Source organism: Colletotrichum graminicola (assembly GCF_000149035.1).
Source record: "Colletotrichum graminicola M1.001 genomic scaffold supercont1.16, whole genome shotgun sequence".
Taxonomy (NCBI): domain Eukaryota; kingdom Fungi; phylum Ascomycota; class Sordariomycetes; order Glomerellales; family Glomerellaceae; genus Colletotrichum; species Colletotrichum graminicola.
This window is the reverse complement of record NW_007361020.1, coordinates 802420-816645: the sequence shown is the minus strand read 5'-3', so window position 1 is coordinate 816645 and position 14226 is coordinate 802420. Positions and strand designations below refer to the sequence as shown.

The 14226-nt window shown below is 56.1% G+C and overlaps 3 protein-coding genes and 1 non-coding gene across 4 annotated transcripts; 2 read left to right on the top strand and 2 right to left on the bottom strand.

The window, feature by feature from the left end:
• On the bottom strand, positions 1-2160 carry GLRG_05046 (uncharacterized protein; the record flags this gene model as incomplete). The annotated part of the gene is made up of 4 exons (XM_008095731.1): positions 1-948; positions 1005-1572; positions 1632-1731; positions 1782-2160. The coding sequence occupies 4 exons, from the start codon at positions 2158-2160 to the stop codon at positions 1-3; spliced, it is 1995 nt and encodes a 664-aa protein (XP_008093922.1).
• Positions 2161-2919: 759 nt separating this feature from the next.
• GLRG_13121 lies at positions 2920-3018 on the top strand. Its single transcript has one exon. It is a non-coding gene; the product is annotated as a tRNA-Leu (tRNA).
• Positions 3019-4176: 1158 nt separating this feature from the next.
• On the bottom strand, positions 4177-9506 carry GLRG_05045 (uncharacterized protein; the record flags this gene model as incomplete). Its single annotated transcript, XM_008095730.1, has 2 exons — positions 4177-5753; positions 5807-9506. The coding sequence occupies 2 exons, from the start codon at positions 9504-9506 to the stop codon at positions 4177-4179; spliced, it is 5277 nt and encodes a 1758-aa protein (XP_008093921.1).
• Positions 9507-12898: 3392 nt separating this feature from the next.
• GLRG_05044 (uncharacterized protein) lies at positions 12899-13513 on the top strand (the record flags this gene model as incomplete). The annotated part of the gene is made up of 3 exons (XM_008095729.1): positions 12899-12925; positions 13013-13371; positions 13450-13513. 3 exons carry the CDS (start codon positions 12899-12901, stop codon positions 13511-13513), a joined length of 450 nt encoding a protein of 149 aa, XP_008093920.1.
• Positions 13514-14226: the final 713 nt, after the last annotated feature.

Below are 14226 nucleotides of genomic sequence, written 5' to 3'. Positions count from 1 at the left end.
TCAAGAGGCACTCATTTCCGCCTCGAGCCAGGAAGGAACCGCGGGCGGTCTCGCCCAGCCGTCCAGGTAGCTCTGCTTAGGGACGCCCTCGCCATTCGGTTTGGCGTAGATGCCCGTGATGTACCAGACCGACTCGCCCTTCTTGATCGTGTGCTGGAGCGTCGGGATGGTCGTGCGGCTCTCGACCAGGTTCGAGTTGGGATCGGCGTTGACGAGGTTGGCCGTCCGCTCGATCGAGCTCTCCAGGGCCTTGATGCCTACAGCGCCCTTGGACACGGCGAAGGAACCCTCGCTGCCCTTTGCTAGCCCCTCGGGCGTGTTGGTGTCGTAGTTGCCGATGATCTTGGGTGATGTCCCCTCGACCTTCTCCGCGTCGAAAAGGTCGAGGTACCGCCCGTTTGCTGAGCTCTCGTTGGCAATGGCAAACGACCCGTCCGCGGTTATGACCTCGCGGCCCGCCTGGATGTGGTGGATCCGGAGGTGCCAGTTGGGCGTGGACTCCTCGGGGGGGACGAGGATGGTCTTGATCTCGACGTCCGTGAACGGCTTCCACACCGATACGAGCACCGGCTTGCCGTCTCTGGTTTCGATGGCGGCGTACTGCGAGAGTCGCCGGGTCTTCCAGTACTCTCCGCCGTCGTCCGAGAGGCCCAGCTGCGAGGCCAGTGCGTACTGCTCGAGGGAAAACAGGCCAGGAGGCACTGAGTAGCCGTACGCGCTCGAGTAGGCGAACCCGCCGTACTTGGCGTGGGTGCCCTTCATCGGGTAGCTGCAAGCCTGGCCGGACGATAAGAGCATGCAATGACCGCCAATGTTGCTCATTATGTGGCCCGGCTGTTCGAGGGCCTTGATCCTGGGGATGACGCTCCAAGCCTGCTCCTCCTCCGAGGTCCAGAAGGGGTGGTCTTCGGGGACCGCAAGACAGATGAAGGCGAGGCAAGCCCAGTACTGTGGGAGGGTGGTGTTAGCGGGTTGGATTGCGCTCGTCTGGTAGACATGCTTACCGGGCTTCCGGGACTGTTGTAGTTCTCCGTCATGTACATGTTGGGGTAAGAATAGCCCAGCGTCAACGTTCCGCTGGGGCTCCACATGCCATGCTGCGTTTGCCACCACCGCAGATGACGCATCACGATGCCCTTCACCATACCCCATGTCAAGGGCGCCGGAAGCTCGACACCGGCGTAGGCGAGGGCGCCCCAGAAAGACACCATCGCGAAGCGGTAGCCGACGCTGCGACCAAAGGGGATGGCCCGGCCTTGCTCGTCGAAGTAGTGCACCAGATCGAGCGCGACCATCTGGGCCCGCTTGCGGAACTCCTCGGCCCGCTCAGGCTCGTCGTTGCCGGCCAGCTTCACATAGAGGAGCTGGAGGAACTGGATAGCGAAGCTGGACGAGTAATAGTCCATCTGGTGGATGCCCTCTGGCCCGTCGTTGGACCAGCCGCCGCCCCGGTAAAACGTGTCGAGGTGTTTGATGTCCGCATCGAGTCGTTCCTGCGAGAACTTGCCACCGTTCTTCTTCAGGCCTAGGTTCGCGAAGACGCGGAACCAAAGCCAGTTGGTATTGGGCATGCTAGGCGGCGCTGTCAGTGTTTGGGTCCCGGTACTGTGAGGGGTTTATGTTTTGCCCACTTCTTCTCGTTGATGGAGTTGCCCAGCCAATTCTCAACGTTAATACGCTCCTTTGCCGAGAGGTTTTCCCAGATCGTGGGCGCAACGGCAAGGGAGAAGCCTGATGATGTGGTCAGCCGGAGTCGACCGCACGAGAGCGTTTAGCCATACCGAGAGGGCACATCTCAACCATGCGCTGGTCATTGTCCCTCGGGAAGCCCCAATACTCGGGGTTCTCAGGGTCGGTGCCGGACTTGATCCCCTGAATCCACCATTCAGTGCCGCGATACTCCCCGCCACCGGCCAGGAGAGCGGCCAGACCCCAGATGGGGCGCAAGAGACCTTCGACTTCGGAGGCGGCCTGGTCGAATCGCACGGCCGTGCCGCCAGGACACTTGACGCGGGCCTTCTGGGGAGAAAAGAAGGGCTCGAGAGGGTCGAGGAGGGTTTGTAGGAGCTCCTGGACAGACGCCCTGTCGGTAAGCTTCACTTTGGAAAAGGGGTGGGCACCATTGTAGCCCAGGTTGAGGCCGATGTTGGGTTCCTCCATATTGCGGAATGACTGTCAACAGTAGTCTCTTTCCAAATATAACGGTTAGACAAGGGAGGTTTGGCAAGAAAACCAGCAAGAGGGAGGGAGTGCAAAACAGACAAAGGTTAGGCGGGAAGGGGGAGCATCAAGGTCATAACCAGCGGCTACAGAACATCTCGCTGTAGAATTACTCCGGGCAACCTTGAACCCACAACATTGGTGACTTCGCCATGCCACGCAGACGCCGGGTCGGTTGCGGGATGGTCGGGTAGCGGGGCGACTTCGGGGGAGCTCTACCCAGTGTCATCCCACATTCAGGACAAGGACGGACAAGATCACCAAGGAGCTCGCTGGATGGATGGAGGGCCCCCCCGCCGGTCAATGTTGGGGTATGGTGGGGGTGGAGGGAGGGGAAGCTGCGCTGCGGCTAAATGGGAAATGGAGGGAAATGGTAGACGAACCACCTCAGCGATCATCCCGTCCGTCCAGCCATACCGGCGCGGGTGAATGTTCGGCATGCTAAGCATGCGAAAGGAGCCGCTGCTAAAGACCGGGCGGTGCATGCATATGTTGTCATTCCAGGGAATTATCCTGGTCTGATTCCATACTTGCAGAGAGGAAACCCAACGGATGGAAACGCTGCACAACCCGCATTTCCGGCTTGAAGTCGCCATGCCGGTGCTCTTTTCCGGGCCTCATGCCCAATGAGACTCTCCACTCAGTGTGGCCCATCGCGGAACATAATGTCAAAACTCGCAAGGTGTTTCAACAACATCCGGAAGGGTGGCCGAGTTGGTTATGGCGCCAGGTTAAGGTCAGCTTAACATCTGTTTCCTGGTGGGGCAACCCGCGCGAGTTCGAGTCTCGTCCCTTTCAAATTTGATTTTTACCTCTTTCCTCTTTTTACCAACCTGTATCATCATGGTATTTGTTCACGTATGGTTGACCTTAACATACATACCCCTGCCTGTCTGGTCCGTGGGGAACATGGCCAGGAAACTTCGGCAAATGGCGCATATGAGAAACCTCTTTTGCCTAACTCGCCAACAAAGACGTGGTAAAATATCTTCCATTGAAGAGAAACAATTTCACTAGCTGACGCTGAAAATGGAAAATATTACAGGTACGCAAGCCGGCAGAGGCCCTTATAGCTGCGCGATTCAGCCGGCATCACCCGGGCTCGACGTTACCTCCGTGGTATCCATGCTGCACGGGTGACAGATAATAAATCGAGAGGCGGACAAACGCATTGCTCTTCAGAGGCAGTCACGGCATGCCGTCTGTGCTGTAACTTCGAAGTGAGTATAACATTTCAACGGCTGTGGACGCTGGCCAGAAAAAGCTCCTCAGCCTGCTCCTCATATGATGAAGGCTAGGCAGTGACAAAGAACTGTCATCTTCATACCAATCACAAGCCACATAGGCAGGCGGACAAGTCAACTTTGTGAATGTTGTGGTGTTGTGTAATCTCAATATCAACAACAGCCGTCTACACCACCTCTTCCCAACCATCCCTCCTGCATACCTTGGCCTACCTCTTTCTCTCATGGAATAACCGCACCATCCGTCCACCATGCAACGAACAACCAAAACCGCCGACATGACAAAAGACCAAACCCACAGACCAGCCGGGAGAGCCCAGCAAGCCCGTTCATTCTCTTACTACTTATGCATTTCTCTGCCACGTAGAAGACGAGGGAAGGCGGCGATCGAAACAAAGAGAACAACGCAGCGACAATGCGATGATGCCTGCTCTTGGCAGTGCCCGACTCCATCCAGTCCCCTTATATAGTGTGCAAAATAATAAGTCACAAAGGTGTAGAAAGACCAAGCGGTAAACCGGATTCGTCTCCTCCAGGGCTGAGCCTATTTCTTTCTTGTCTTCTCTTCCCAGATCGCAGTTGTGTGTGATGTTTTCGAGCTGTACGAGGGATGGGCATATCCCTTCAAGCTGGTGTTCCTCGAAGGTAGTAAACATTATGTAGTTTGTGTATATATGGACTCGGCTGGAGACTCCATATATGAGATCCAAGCTCATGGTTCTACAGGCGTGTTCTCAACCGAAGGTGTCGGGGGTATCTCCTCCTCCTTCGCATCCGTCACAGTCGTGTCTCCTTCACTGACGGCAGTGTTGGTGGAAGTCGCCTTTTCCCGCCTGCGTCTTCTCATACGTCTCTCTTCCTCGGCCGTTTGCCTCCTCGAGCGCCGTAGGCTCTCCATCTTCTCCGGGTCGGCATCGTCGGCCCCGTCTCCACGAATACCCTGGAGTAGCATCGCCGCGCGATCAGCGACATCGTCTTCGCCAGCTTCCCTGGGCGACGACAGTCCTGGACTGATGAGGTTGCCTTCTTCGTCAATGGGCGCCTCCCTGGGCGACTGCTGCAAGGTGGCTTCGACCTCGGGGATTTCGTTCGGATCAGGAATCTTTTGACCGGATGCTATCCGCACTTGGTGACGATCCTTGAGCCTCGCCCTACGACGTCGATCTCTCTGGTCCCGCGTCTGGGGTGCGGCAGCACGCAATTTCTCCAGTAAAGAGTCCATGGCACCTGCGCTTGATGGCGAGGGTGGTTGCCCTTCCGCCTTAACACTCGATGCTTGGAGTTGCGCGTGCTTCCGCTTCATGGAGGCCTCGTTTCGCTTGCGCGTCTCCTCCAACTGCATGTTCTTCTCCCTGGACTTCTTCCACTCCGAGATGAAAACGGCAAGCTTAGCAAAGAAGTCCCTGCGGGCGTTTTCGTCGGTGGGGTCTTCGCCGTAGAACACCATGATGTCGTTGTAGCTCTTCATCATCTCCTCCAAGTATAGCTGCATCTCCTCTGCCTTTCGTCTTGCATCCTTCATGATCCTCTGGACGACCTGGCTGACGCGATCTTGGGGATGGAACTTCTTGGAGTCGCTAAGGTTACCGGCGTCGAGCGACATCTGCACATTCTTGACCGTGTCAATGTACTGTTTGGCGTCCGACTGAAGTTGCTCGATGTTGATCTTCTGCGCCATCATCACGCCCGAAATGTCGTTTGCGAAGTCTTCCCATTCGGGGTACTGGTTGCGGACGATGCGCTCGACCAGATCGGCCAGTGTGGATTCGTTCTTGTCATCCTTGACCATGCCGAGACGGGCAAGGGAGCTCAGCTTGAAACCGCGGGCTTGCTTATTGGCATCGTTCATGTAGTTTCCGATGTCGAGAATGAGACCGAGGACGTTCATCAGGGAAACGGAGTCTCTCAAAGACTCAGATACCTGGGCAACTTGGCGCATCTTCTCGGTAATCTCGTCAAAGTCGGGCTCGAAGCTCCTGGTAAGCGCGAGAGCGCGCATTCTAGCCTTCCAGTAGTGATGTAACTCGAAGGCCGTGAACAGGTAGATTTGATCCTGCCTGGTGAGCTCGGCTGGATCCTGTTCGCGGTCCGCCTTATCAGGGTTAGCGCCCGTCCAGTCCTTGCTGTACGGAGCCATTTGCTTGGCTGTGTTGTCAGGGATGTTGCAGAGATCGTCTTTACGCAAGAAATCCATGACAACGCCATTATCCAAGATATCCTTATCGCAATGAATGATCATCTGCACAATCTTCTCAACAGAGACTTGAGAAAACTTGGCAAACGCAATTTCTAGGTACGAGAGTCAGTCACATCACATTATATTTCCAGGAGGCAAACCATACCGAAGGCTTTGCGAAGGTCTCCCGAGATGATCTGCTTTTTGTCATCCTTCTTCGCACCTCCGCCAATGCCAAGCCTCTTGATTTCTTTGGCCATAAAGAGCTTTTCGACCTCGTCCAAGATACCCTTGCGGCTAAGTTCAAGATATTTCTCTTCCCGCTCCTCAGCCGAGGGGGCATGTGCGGCCCAATGGGTGGTCATAGGAGAATCGACCTTGTCCCAATGGAGAGCCTTGAGCTTCTTCTTCGGGCGAACGACAGGAAGGCCGAAGGAGGGTCCGCTGGCAAAAGGCGTAGCCTGTGAGAGGAAATGTCCAGAAATGGCACCAGGCAATGGAGGAGGCGGTGGCGGCGGCATTCCAGGCGCACCACCCATTGGTGGTGGGGGCGGCGGCGGCGGTGGCGGCGGGGCAGCACCGGTTGGCGAGAGCATCCCCGGCATGGGAGGGGGAGGTGGCGGTGGTGGGGGAGCACCGGCTTGGCCGGGCATTGGGGGCGGCGGAGGTGGTGGGGGAGCACCGGCTTGGCCGGGCATTGGGGGGCGCGGAGGTGGAGGGGGGGCGCCGGCTTGACCAGGCATGGGGGGCGGCGGAGGTGGAGGGGGAGCACCGGTTTGACCGGGCATTGGAGGTGGCGGAGGCGGGGGCGCGGCGGCATCGGTGATTTGGATCTTGGGAGGCTCGCCCTCGGCGGGAGTGATAGGAGAGCCGGACTCGAGGCTCGGATGTGACGGGCCCGTTGTTGCGCCCTCGACGTCTTCAGAGTCACTTCCTTCGTATCTCTTCACCTTGCCAGCCATCTCGCCAAAGAGACCAGCTTTTTGGCTGGGGTCCATGACGGGGCGGCGAATTTCAACGACTCTGGGCTTTTCGTAGACGACTCCCTCCTCATCCTCGTCGTCTTCTTCGCCTTCCTCGACGTCAGGGAAATCGCCTTCGATGTATTCACCGCGTCCGTTGACAGGCTTCCGTGGAATCTTTGTGTTGCGGTTGACGCTTCCGAGCATGCTGTTGGTGAAGTCTCTTGGCGGTGTACCCGGTCCTGATCCTCCTGATCCCATGGCAGCATCGTCCATTTCCTCGCGAAGAGCGCGAAGGCGATCCGACGGTCCCACAGCTTCTCCCCATACTCTGCCCTCCAGCTTGAACTGCGTCTTCTGGCGTTCGATCTGCATCTGCAGACGCTCCATGAGTCGATCGCGATCGAGAATACCTTGCATCCGAGCTGGGTCTTCTTCTCCGAGCTTACTGCCCTTAGCAGCGCTGGACGCAGCAACATCCTGTGCGTCCCTAAGCATAAGGTATAGTTCTCTGGTCTCGAGCTCATAGCGCTGCGCTTCCTTCTGGCGCAATGTCTGGATGTTCTCCAGCTCGGCTTTGAGGCCATCGGCCTGCCGTCGCTGAGCTTCAATGAACCTTGCCTGCTCATCCAGCTGCTTCTGGAGTTTCGCCACGAGGCCATCAGCGCCCAGTTCCAACCTCTCTCTCATTTCGTCTCGCTCAGCCATGGCGGCGTCGGCGACCTGTCTGGCCTCCAGCGCCTCGTCCAAGGCTTGTCTGGCTTCAGAGTCCGTATGGAGCTTGTCCAGCAGACTCTGAACGGTAAAGTTGAGGCTCTGCTTCAGGTCCATGTTCGGCAAGCGCCTATCCATGGCCACATAGCTGAGCATAGAGTCCACCAGCTGAAACATTCGCAGTCGCTCTTCGCCATCATTATCACGAATGAGGAGCAGATGTTGCAGAGCTGAGATGAAGTAGTCCTGTGTCTTGCTCCCACGCAAACGTTGCTGGATAGCGTCGACAATTTGAACAGGGTCGTTGAGGTCCTTAACCTCCCCTTCAATGCTGTCTTTGACGCTGTTGTTCTCCTTCTCCAACATGTCCTCGTAGTCGATGGCCTCATTTGTCCGGAAGTGCTCAACCTGCTTGTCGATGAGGTCGTACTGGAACGAATCCATTTTGGACAGGATACGTCTGATGCCGCATGCTGTGAACTGGGCGCGAATATGCATCCGGAGCTGCAAATCCTTCTCTGGCGCATCCACAATCATGTTGATGAGAATCAGGGTCGCAACCGCGTATTCCATCAACAGGTTCTCCATGCCGATACCACCGCTTCGGACCTCGTCGCTGGCTCCTACCATGCTGCCCATCTTTCCTCGGCCATCCACCGTGACCTCAACGAGCCGCATCCAGGCATCAAAGCGGCCATTTTCTCCTTGTTGCGTTTTGACCGAGTCCAGGGCCTGGATGACCTTCAAGTGGCCTTCGCCGTCGCCCCAGTGGCACAGAAACGTGAGGACTTCGCTGACCAGCTTTCGGGTCGTCAAGCGTTGAGAGGTGAGAGAGGTGGCCAGTGCAATGATGACTTGTTGGTGTGCGAGAGCATCGTCGGCGCCAAACTTGTTGTTCATCAAGGCCTTTAGGCACTTGATAATATCGTACTCGCGATCAGAATTCCTGTCGGATTTCCCATCCGGAACTGGGCCTATTGCGGTCTTGCGGTTGAGCTTCATCAAGACGTTGGTCAACGCGACCTGACCTTGGCACTCGATGAAGCGCTTCACCCAGCCGATCTGCTGCGTACGGAGGTTGACTTCCAAACTCCCAAGTCCTTTCGTGTCCAAGCTGTTGTCCATCACACGTCGGACGTACCATTCTGGCGAGCCCTCCTCGTCCGAGTTGACGAGAATCTCGGGTGCCGCATATTGGTTCGGTTTCGCTGTTTGTCTCCTCTTTTGTTCCCCTTGATACTCGGTCAATCGGTCCTGGTATAGCAACGTCCACTTCTTGTCCGGCGCGTACGCGACCATCTGCCGACGGGCCTGTTCGGGTAGGTTGTGCCATCCTCGTTTTTGCATCAGCGCCAGAAACATCTGGTTGATGACCTCGTCGTTGTCCGGCCGGGGGAAATGGAAGCCATCGTGTCCAGTGGGTGGCATGCCGGGAAATTTTGTCAGTCGGTGTGAGGAGGAGGGAGGGTGCGAGGAGTCCCGGTAGGACAAGTGCGAGGAATAGGAACTCTGTGAAGAAGCACTGGGTAATGCTAGTCTTGATGAGCGATTTGCGGTCATGTCATAGGTGCCTCCATTACCTGATGAGAATATGCTAGCTTGGTCAGCAGAGCTACGACCCGCCGATGTCATATACGAATCGTATCTGGGGTTGTGGGACCCGTTGATTGTGCTCGCTGTACTTCCGCGACTAGGCCCAGGTCCCCACTGTTGGTATTGCGTCTGACGTCCGGTTGTGGCCATTGTGATATTTGACTGCGGAACACGCTGCGCGGACGCATGTGAGCCGGCACCGCCCGCCATGGTGGACGGATCGAAGCTGGGATATTGGTGAAAGTCGCTCGTTACTTTGTTTAGGTGATGCGGCAAAGGGCTCTGGCGTAGGACCCCAAGCTGATCACCCCTGGGTAGGTATTCGGTTGGGACCGGCGACCTGGAATCGTGGTAGGTATCGTATGGGATGCTCGTCATGGGGCCGGCCGACAGGCCCGATTCAGGATATTCGTCGATGGATACAACGGACGAGTCGCGGTGATGACGAGAACCGCGCGAGTGTGTGCTGGCCGTGTCGGAGTAGTCGGCTCCAGCCAGGTAGCGGCCTTCGTCGCTCGTGTTACGTTTGTCTTTCCTATTGCGCGAGAAAAACGATTTGCCTCCTGACGACTGCCTCGACTTGTCGGTAGAAGACATTGTGGGCGCAGGAATGGGAGGCAGGTGAAACACCTGGCCCTCTCACGTAAAGCTCGATCGGTATGGCACGTCTTCGGATTATCAGAATTGACGGGTCTGGATAATTGTTCGGGCGAGCAAGGTGGCCAGGGCCGGTCGCATGATTGAAGCTCTCTCTAGCCGCCTACGTGGAGCCCTTGGTCGGTATCGAGCCGTGTTGAATCTCTGTCCGCATGAATCGGTTATGTTTTAGCATGCCTTCTGTACAAGTTTGGTTCAAAGCAAGTAGAGGTTTGGGCTTGGGACCGGGGACCTAGGGAGGGGGGCACCCTGGGAAGACGCACCTTTGGTCACCCTGAAATGCGACAATTTGCTAGTCGAGGGGCGCTGGGATACGTCCGCCAGTTCAATTTGTCCGACTTGGAAGGGTATGTCGCTGGGCAAGGGCAGAAATGGCTGCGCGGTGACGTAGAAACAGACCAACCAGGATTGATTGAAATTGGGAGGACGATCGAATCGCGGGAAAATGATGGTGTGTCACGAAAGAGAGTGTGTGGGCTGTCGGGTATCCAAGGCAAAGGCAAAGCCGGATTGAGTATCTGGAATGTGCCGCACAACTGGTTCGCAAGCTGAGGAACTGCAGGGCTGGTGATGATGGGCCTGGGCAAGTGCGTGTGTTTTGTCTGTGGGTTGCGGCCCAGGATCCCCATGTGAGGAGGGGGAGGGACCAGGAAACAGGCAGTCGGATGCTCGCTCGCGTGTTCCGTCGACGAGGTCGCCGCTCCAACTGGTACCACCTGGATATGAATAGCCGATGGTGATATTGAACAACTTGTGAGCAAAGTTTGTCTGGTGCCTCGCAGCGTCGATCAGGGCGGCGAACTCGAAGGGCATGGAAAAAGGGCCGTGTGGTTTCTGCGTGGTCTTGTCGCTGGCGAGGACGACGTTGCAAGTGCGGAGTCCACTGATGAAACGGGGCTCGACAAGGGGCCGCGATTGACTTGACACTTCAGGGGCAGCAGATGTGCGAGTTCCTCTGCGGAAACTGCCTGAGCGTTCTCCGGGGGGGGGGCGGCCAGGTACTAGCTAGGTACCTAGGTTAGATAGTAGCGTAGGTAGGTAGCGACGGCGCGAAGTCTCCAAAGCCTGGGCCTCCTGGTGGCTTAGTGGGTTGTAGTGGTGACAGCTGGACTGAAATGTGCGGCGCAGAATGACGAAAACCAAGGCAAAGTGAGATAGGAGAGACTGGAGGAAGACAGACGAGGAGGCCAACGAAGGGCGCCAGCAGAGGTGGCGTAGGTAGGGGAAGGAAGAAGAGAGTCTAACGGATCCGGCGCTTGGAGTGGGGATGTTCGTTGGCGAACTTGGCAGCACTCTCCGTTGAGGTCCAGTGTGGTGGTGTGATGGGATTGCAAATGATAACCCGCAATGTACCTATTTGGCAGAACTATGGAAGGGCTGAAGACTAGATCTTCCCGTGACTGCTACGCTGTGTATAGTACATACCTTGGTAATGTACGTACGGACGGATATTAGTATTGGCATGCGATGCTACGGGGCGCTGCTGCATCGCTCAGGGGGTGAGAACGTGGGCATGGGCCTGAACCTGGACCTAGATGTGGATGTGGACACGGGCTGCGGTCCAAGAAGGCGCGAAAGAGCATAAAAAGGAACCCAAGTCCTTGGGCGTCTGTGAACTATTATCCAAAGCGCTCAAGATCGCCATCGGCATCTGTGCTCTTACACGACTAATCCCGTACCGGTAGTACAGGTTTGGCGCCGTATTGGCCAACCAAGATTGACGAGCACCAAATGAATTAGCAAGAACTCAAAAAGGGTGCTGAGCCAGTTTGGCGCCGGCCGGGGCCAAGCGGTGTTGCGTGTGCGTCAATCAGATGTGATTCTTCATATCACCCCAAACCACTTTCGCATTTGTCCATCTGCCACGGCCCAATGCAGAAACTTACATAATACTTTCTAGCCAACTACCTAGTGTACCTAGGTAGGTACGTGCCTTCGAGCACTTTTGCTCTCCTTTGCGAGGATCCTGACCGCGTTCTGGCATCTGGCGGACGGTTCAGCTGCTGGTCCCTACCCCCATTAGATAGATACGATACCTACCGTACCGTACCGTATCTTACTCGCTGTAGGTATGTGTAGGTACCTTGTACTTATACGAAGCAGACCCCTATCAGGCTATGACCCTTTGGGCGTGTGATGCAGGGCTAAACGACCTAAGTGATGAGAACCCATCCTTTGGGCCAATTACAATGCTTGTGATGGCCTTCCCTTTCGAGCTTCTGAGAGGGGTCTGGAACCATGTACCTCCACCTGGAAATGTGGTGGTGGGGTACCTGAGTTATGTTTGGCATCAATGGCATCCGGGGTGTCCACCATTGTTGCAGGCCCAGCTAAGCGATATTGATGCTTATTTAATTTTGTACAATGTAGGTAGCCAAAAGTTGGCCAATACTATGTATAACGAACTACCGACTACTCCGTGGGCCGCTTGCTTGTTTCGCTGCTCGTATCGTATGAGACAGAGTTTTCTGTGCAGCGGTCACCGCAAAAGCAATGAATAATTACTGGGTCGCCAGGTACGAACGGAGTACAGGCCGATGCCTTGGTATATTAGCTTACGTTAGCACGCCCGACTCGGCAAATCTTTGAGCAAGGTTCCCAAGCCGTCATCTTGTCTACGGGGCCTCGCCCATACATGGTAGAAATAGCTCAGGAACTTGCGCTGTCGTGATCGGTCAGGTTCCACATACCCTCTCGAACGCTTGTAAAAAAAGGATGGAGTGTAGAGGGGGTTGTTCTGGATACTGAAAGAGCAAGGCAAGAAACGTGTCCAGCCGTAGCTTAGCCCGCTTGCATTCCCCGGGAGCTTATTGCAATGTCTTGGCAACTTTCGATCCAACGGGGGGAAGCATTCTGTGAGCAAGCTGACCGCTGTCGATCACGAACCACAATGGATAGAGGTAGGTACGCAATCGACAGCTTGTCTAGTGGGCCAATCCAGGTACGTTAGCACGTTACGGAGTAAAGGCCCAGCGTCAATGTAAGGTGTCTCGGAGGTGTCTATCCAGCCCGGCACCGGCCGGGGCCAAGTGGCCCTGAGATTGCGTGTGCGTGCCCTTGGGCCCATGTCGGTTTTGCTCCCTGTCATGTCAAGCCGTCCGCCTGGTCGCCCACGCCCACGCCTGGCTTGGCAAGGCCGCACAACTCATTGGTCAGCTTTGCCCGCGCTTGGCGACAGCGGCCTACAGCTACGTAGGTAGGTAAGCCCGCCGATAGTCGTCGCGCCGCCTCTGTTCAGTATGAACCAAATTTTGGTTTACCGGAGAGCCGAACCCATCTACGAATTGGAAATTCGATAATTCATTTTCTCAACATCACCACCACCGCCCATCATGGGCGCCACGGTGTCGGTCGTCAAGGTGCGCCTTCCGTTTCCGTCTGCGCGTCTTGCCCCTCCCAATTGCCGTGACGTTCCGTGAGCTGACCAGGCCCTCTCCACGATACAGACCTTGATCGTGCCGGCCATCATCTCGCTCATCCTGTTCCTCGTATCGACCTATCTTCTCGCACCGCTATGGCGCAGATGGCGCAATCGCTATAGCCAATACCTACCTATCGACTCCATAACCACCTCGAGTCTATCATTACGGCATCGCTTGCAGAACGGCATTGCAAGGCTGATGGTGCCCAGCACCTGGAGGCGGAATGCTCATGAACGTCTCGTTATTGCAACCGATGCGTCCGAAGATGGCTTCATGTCAGAAGACGGAGAAGAGCTTGGGGAAGTGGGGGAAGATGCCCGAAGAGCCCTCGCAGATGATGCCCGGCAAGGCAGGCATGACAGCACGAGACGGTTGAGTAGAGAGTGAGTCTAGCTTGAACCCTACCCACCTGTCTGTCACCTATCATGTGGTCTTGGAGCTAACACATTCTCCCGTGCTAGCCTGGAAGAGGGCTTCAGAGACGACAGTGACGATGACGACGATGGAGCTGGTAATAGGCGGTAGCATCAATCTTAATACTCACCTCAGCCTCGTCTTCCTTTGTGTCGGATGCCTACCTTGGTCTCTTGCCAGTCGATGAGACATTCGGCTGAATCTCGCGTCAGTTACACGTTGCTGCACAGAGCCCATTTCTCCCGCCTTCTATGCGATGCAGTGTTCCCATACCGACAGGCTGTTTTGCAGCTGCATTGGCCAATCCACTTAGGCGTCGCCCTCACAGGCCGTTCGGCGTCCGCAGCCCGGACCCAGGGAAGCCTCTACGACGGCGACCTGAAGGGTTTGTCCCTCCAACTTCTTCTCTCCCCTCTATCGCTGGTCAGTTTTCTGGGGAAAGTGTCGGTAAATGATGAGGATAGCCAAGAGTTGCATACAACTCTATGCTTGTATCAACATCAGCCAAACCTTATGCCGCCTCCCACGCTGCCTCACTTTTCTCGCGTGCCCCCTCCAGGGCAGGCGCAACCGCATGTCCGAAACAGCTACCGCTCAGGCGCTTGTGTTTCCGTCCTGCATGTCCATACACTTTGTCTCGCTAGGCTGTTCGGGTTTCTTCGCTTTTGCCATCATGGATGGCATCGCCCGCCTTCCTACACTCAACGAGACTCCTTATATGCCGCTCTCCGAGACAAGATAGCAAGCGGGATGAGGGGATGATGGAGGTCAGCAGTTCGGAAACAGGTCTCTTTTTAAAGCGGTCTGCATTCCTTCTGACAAGC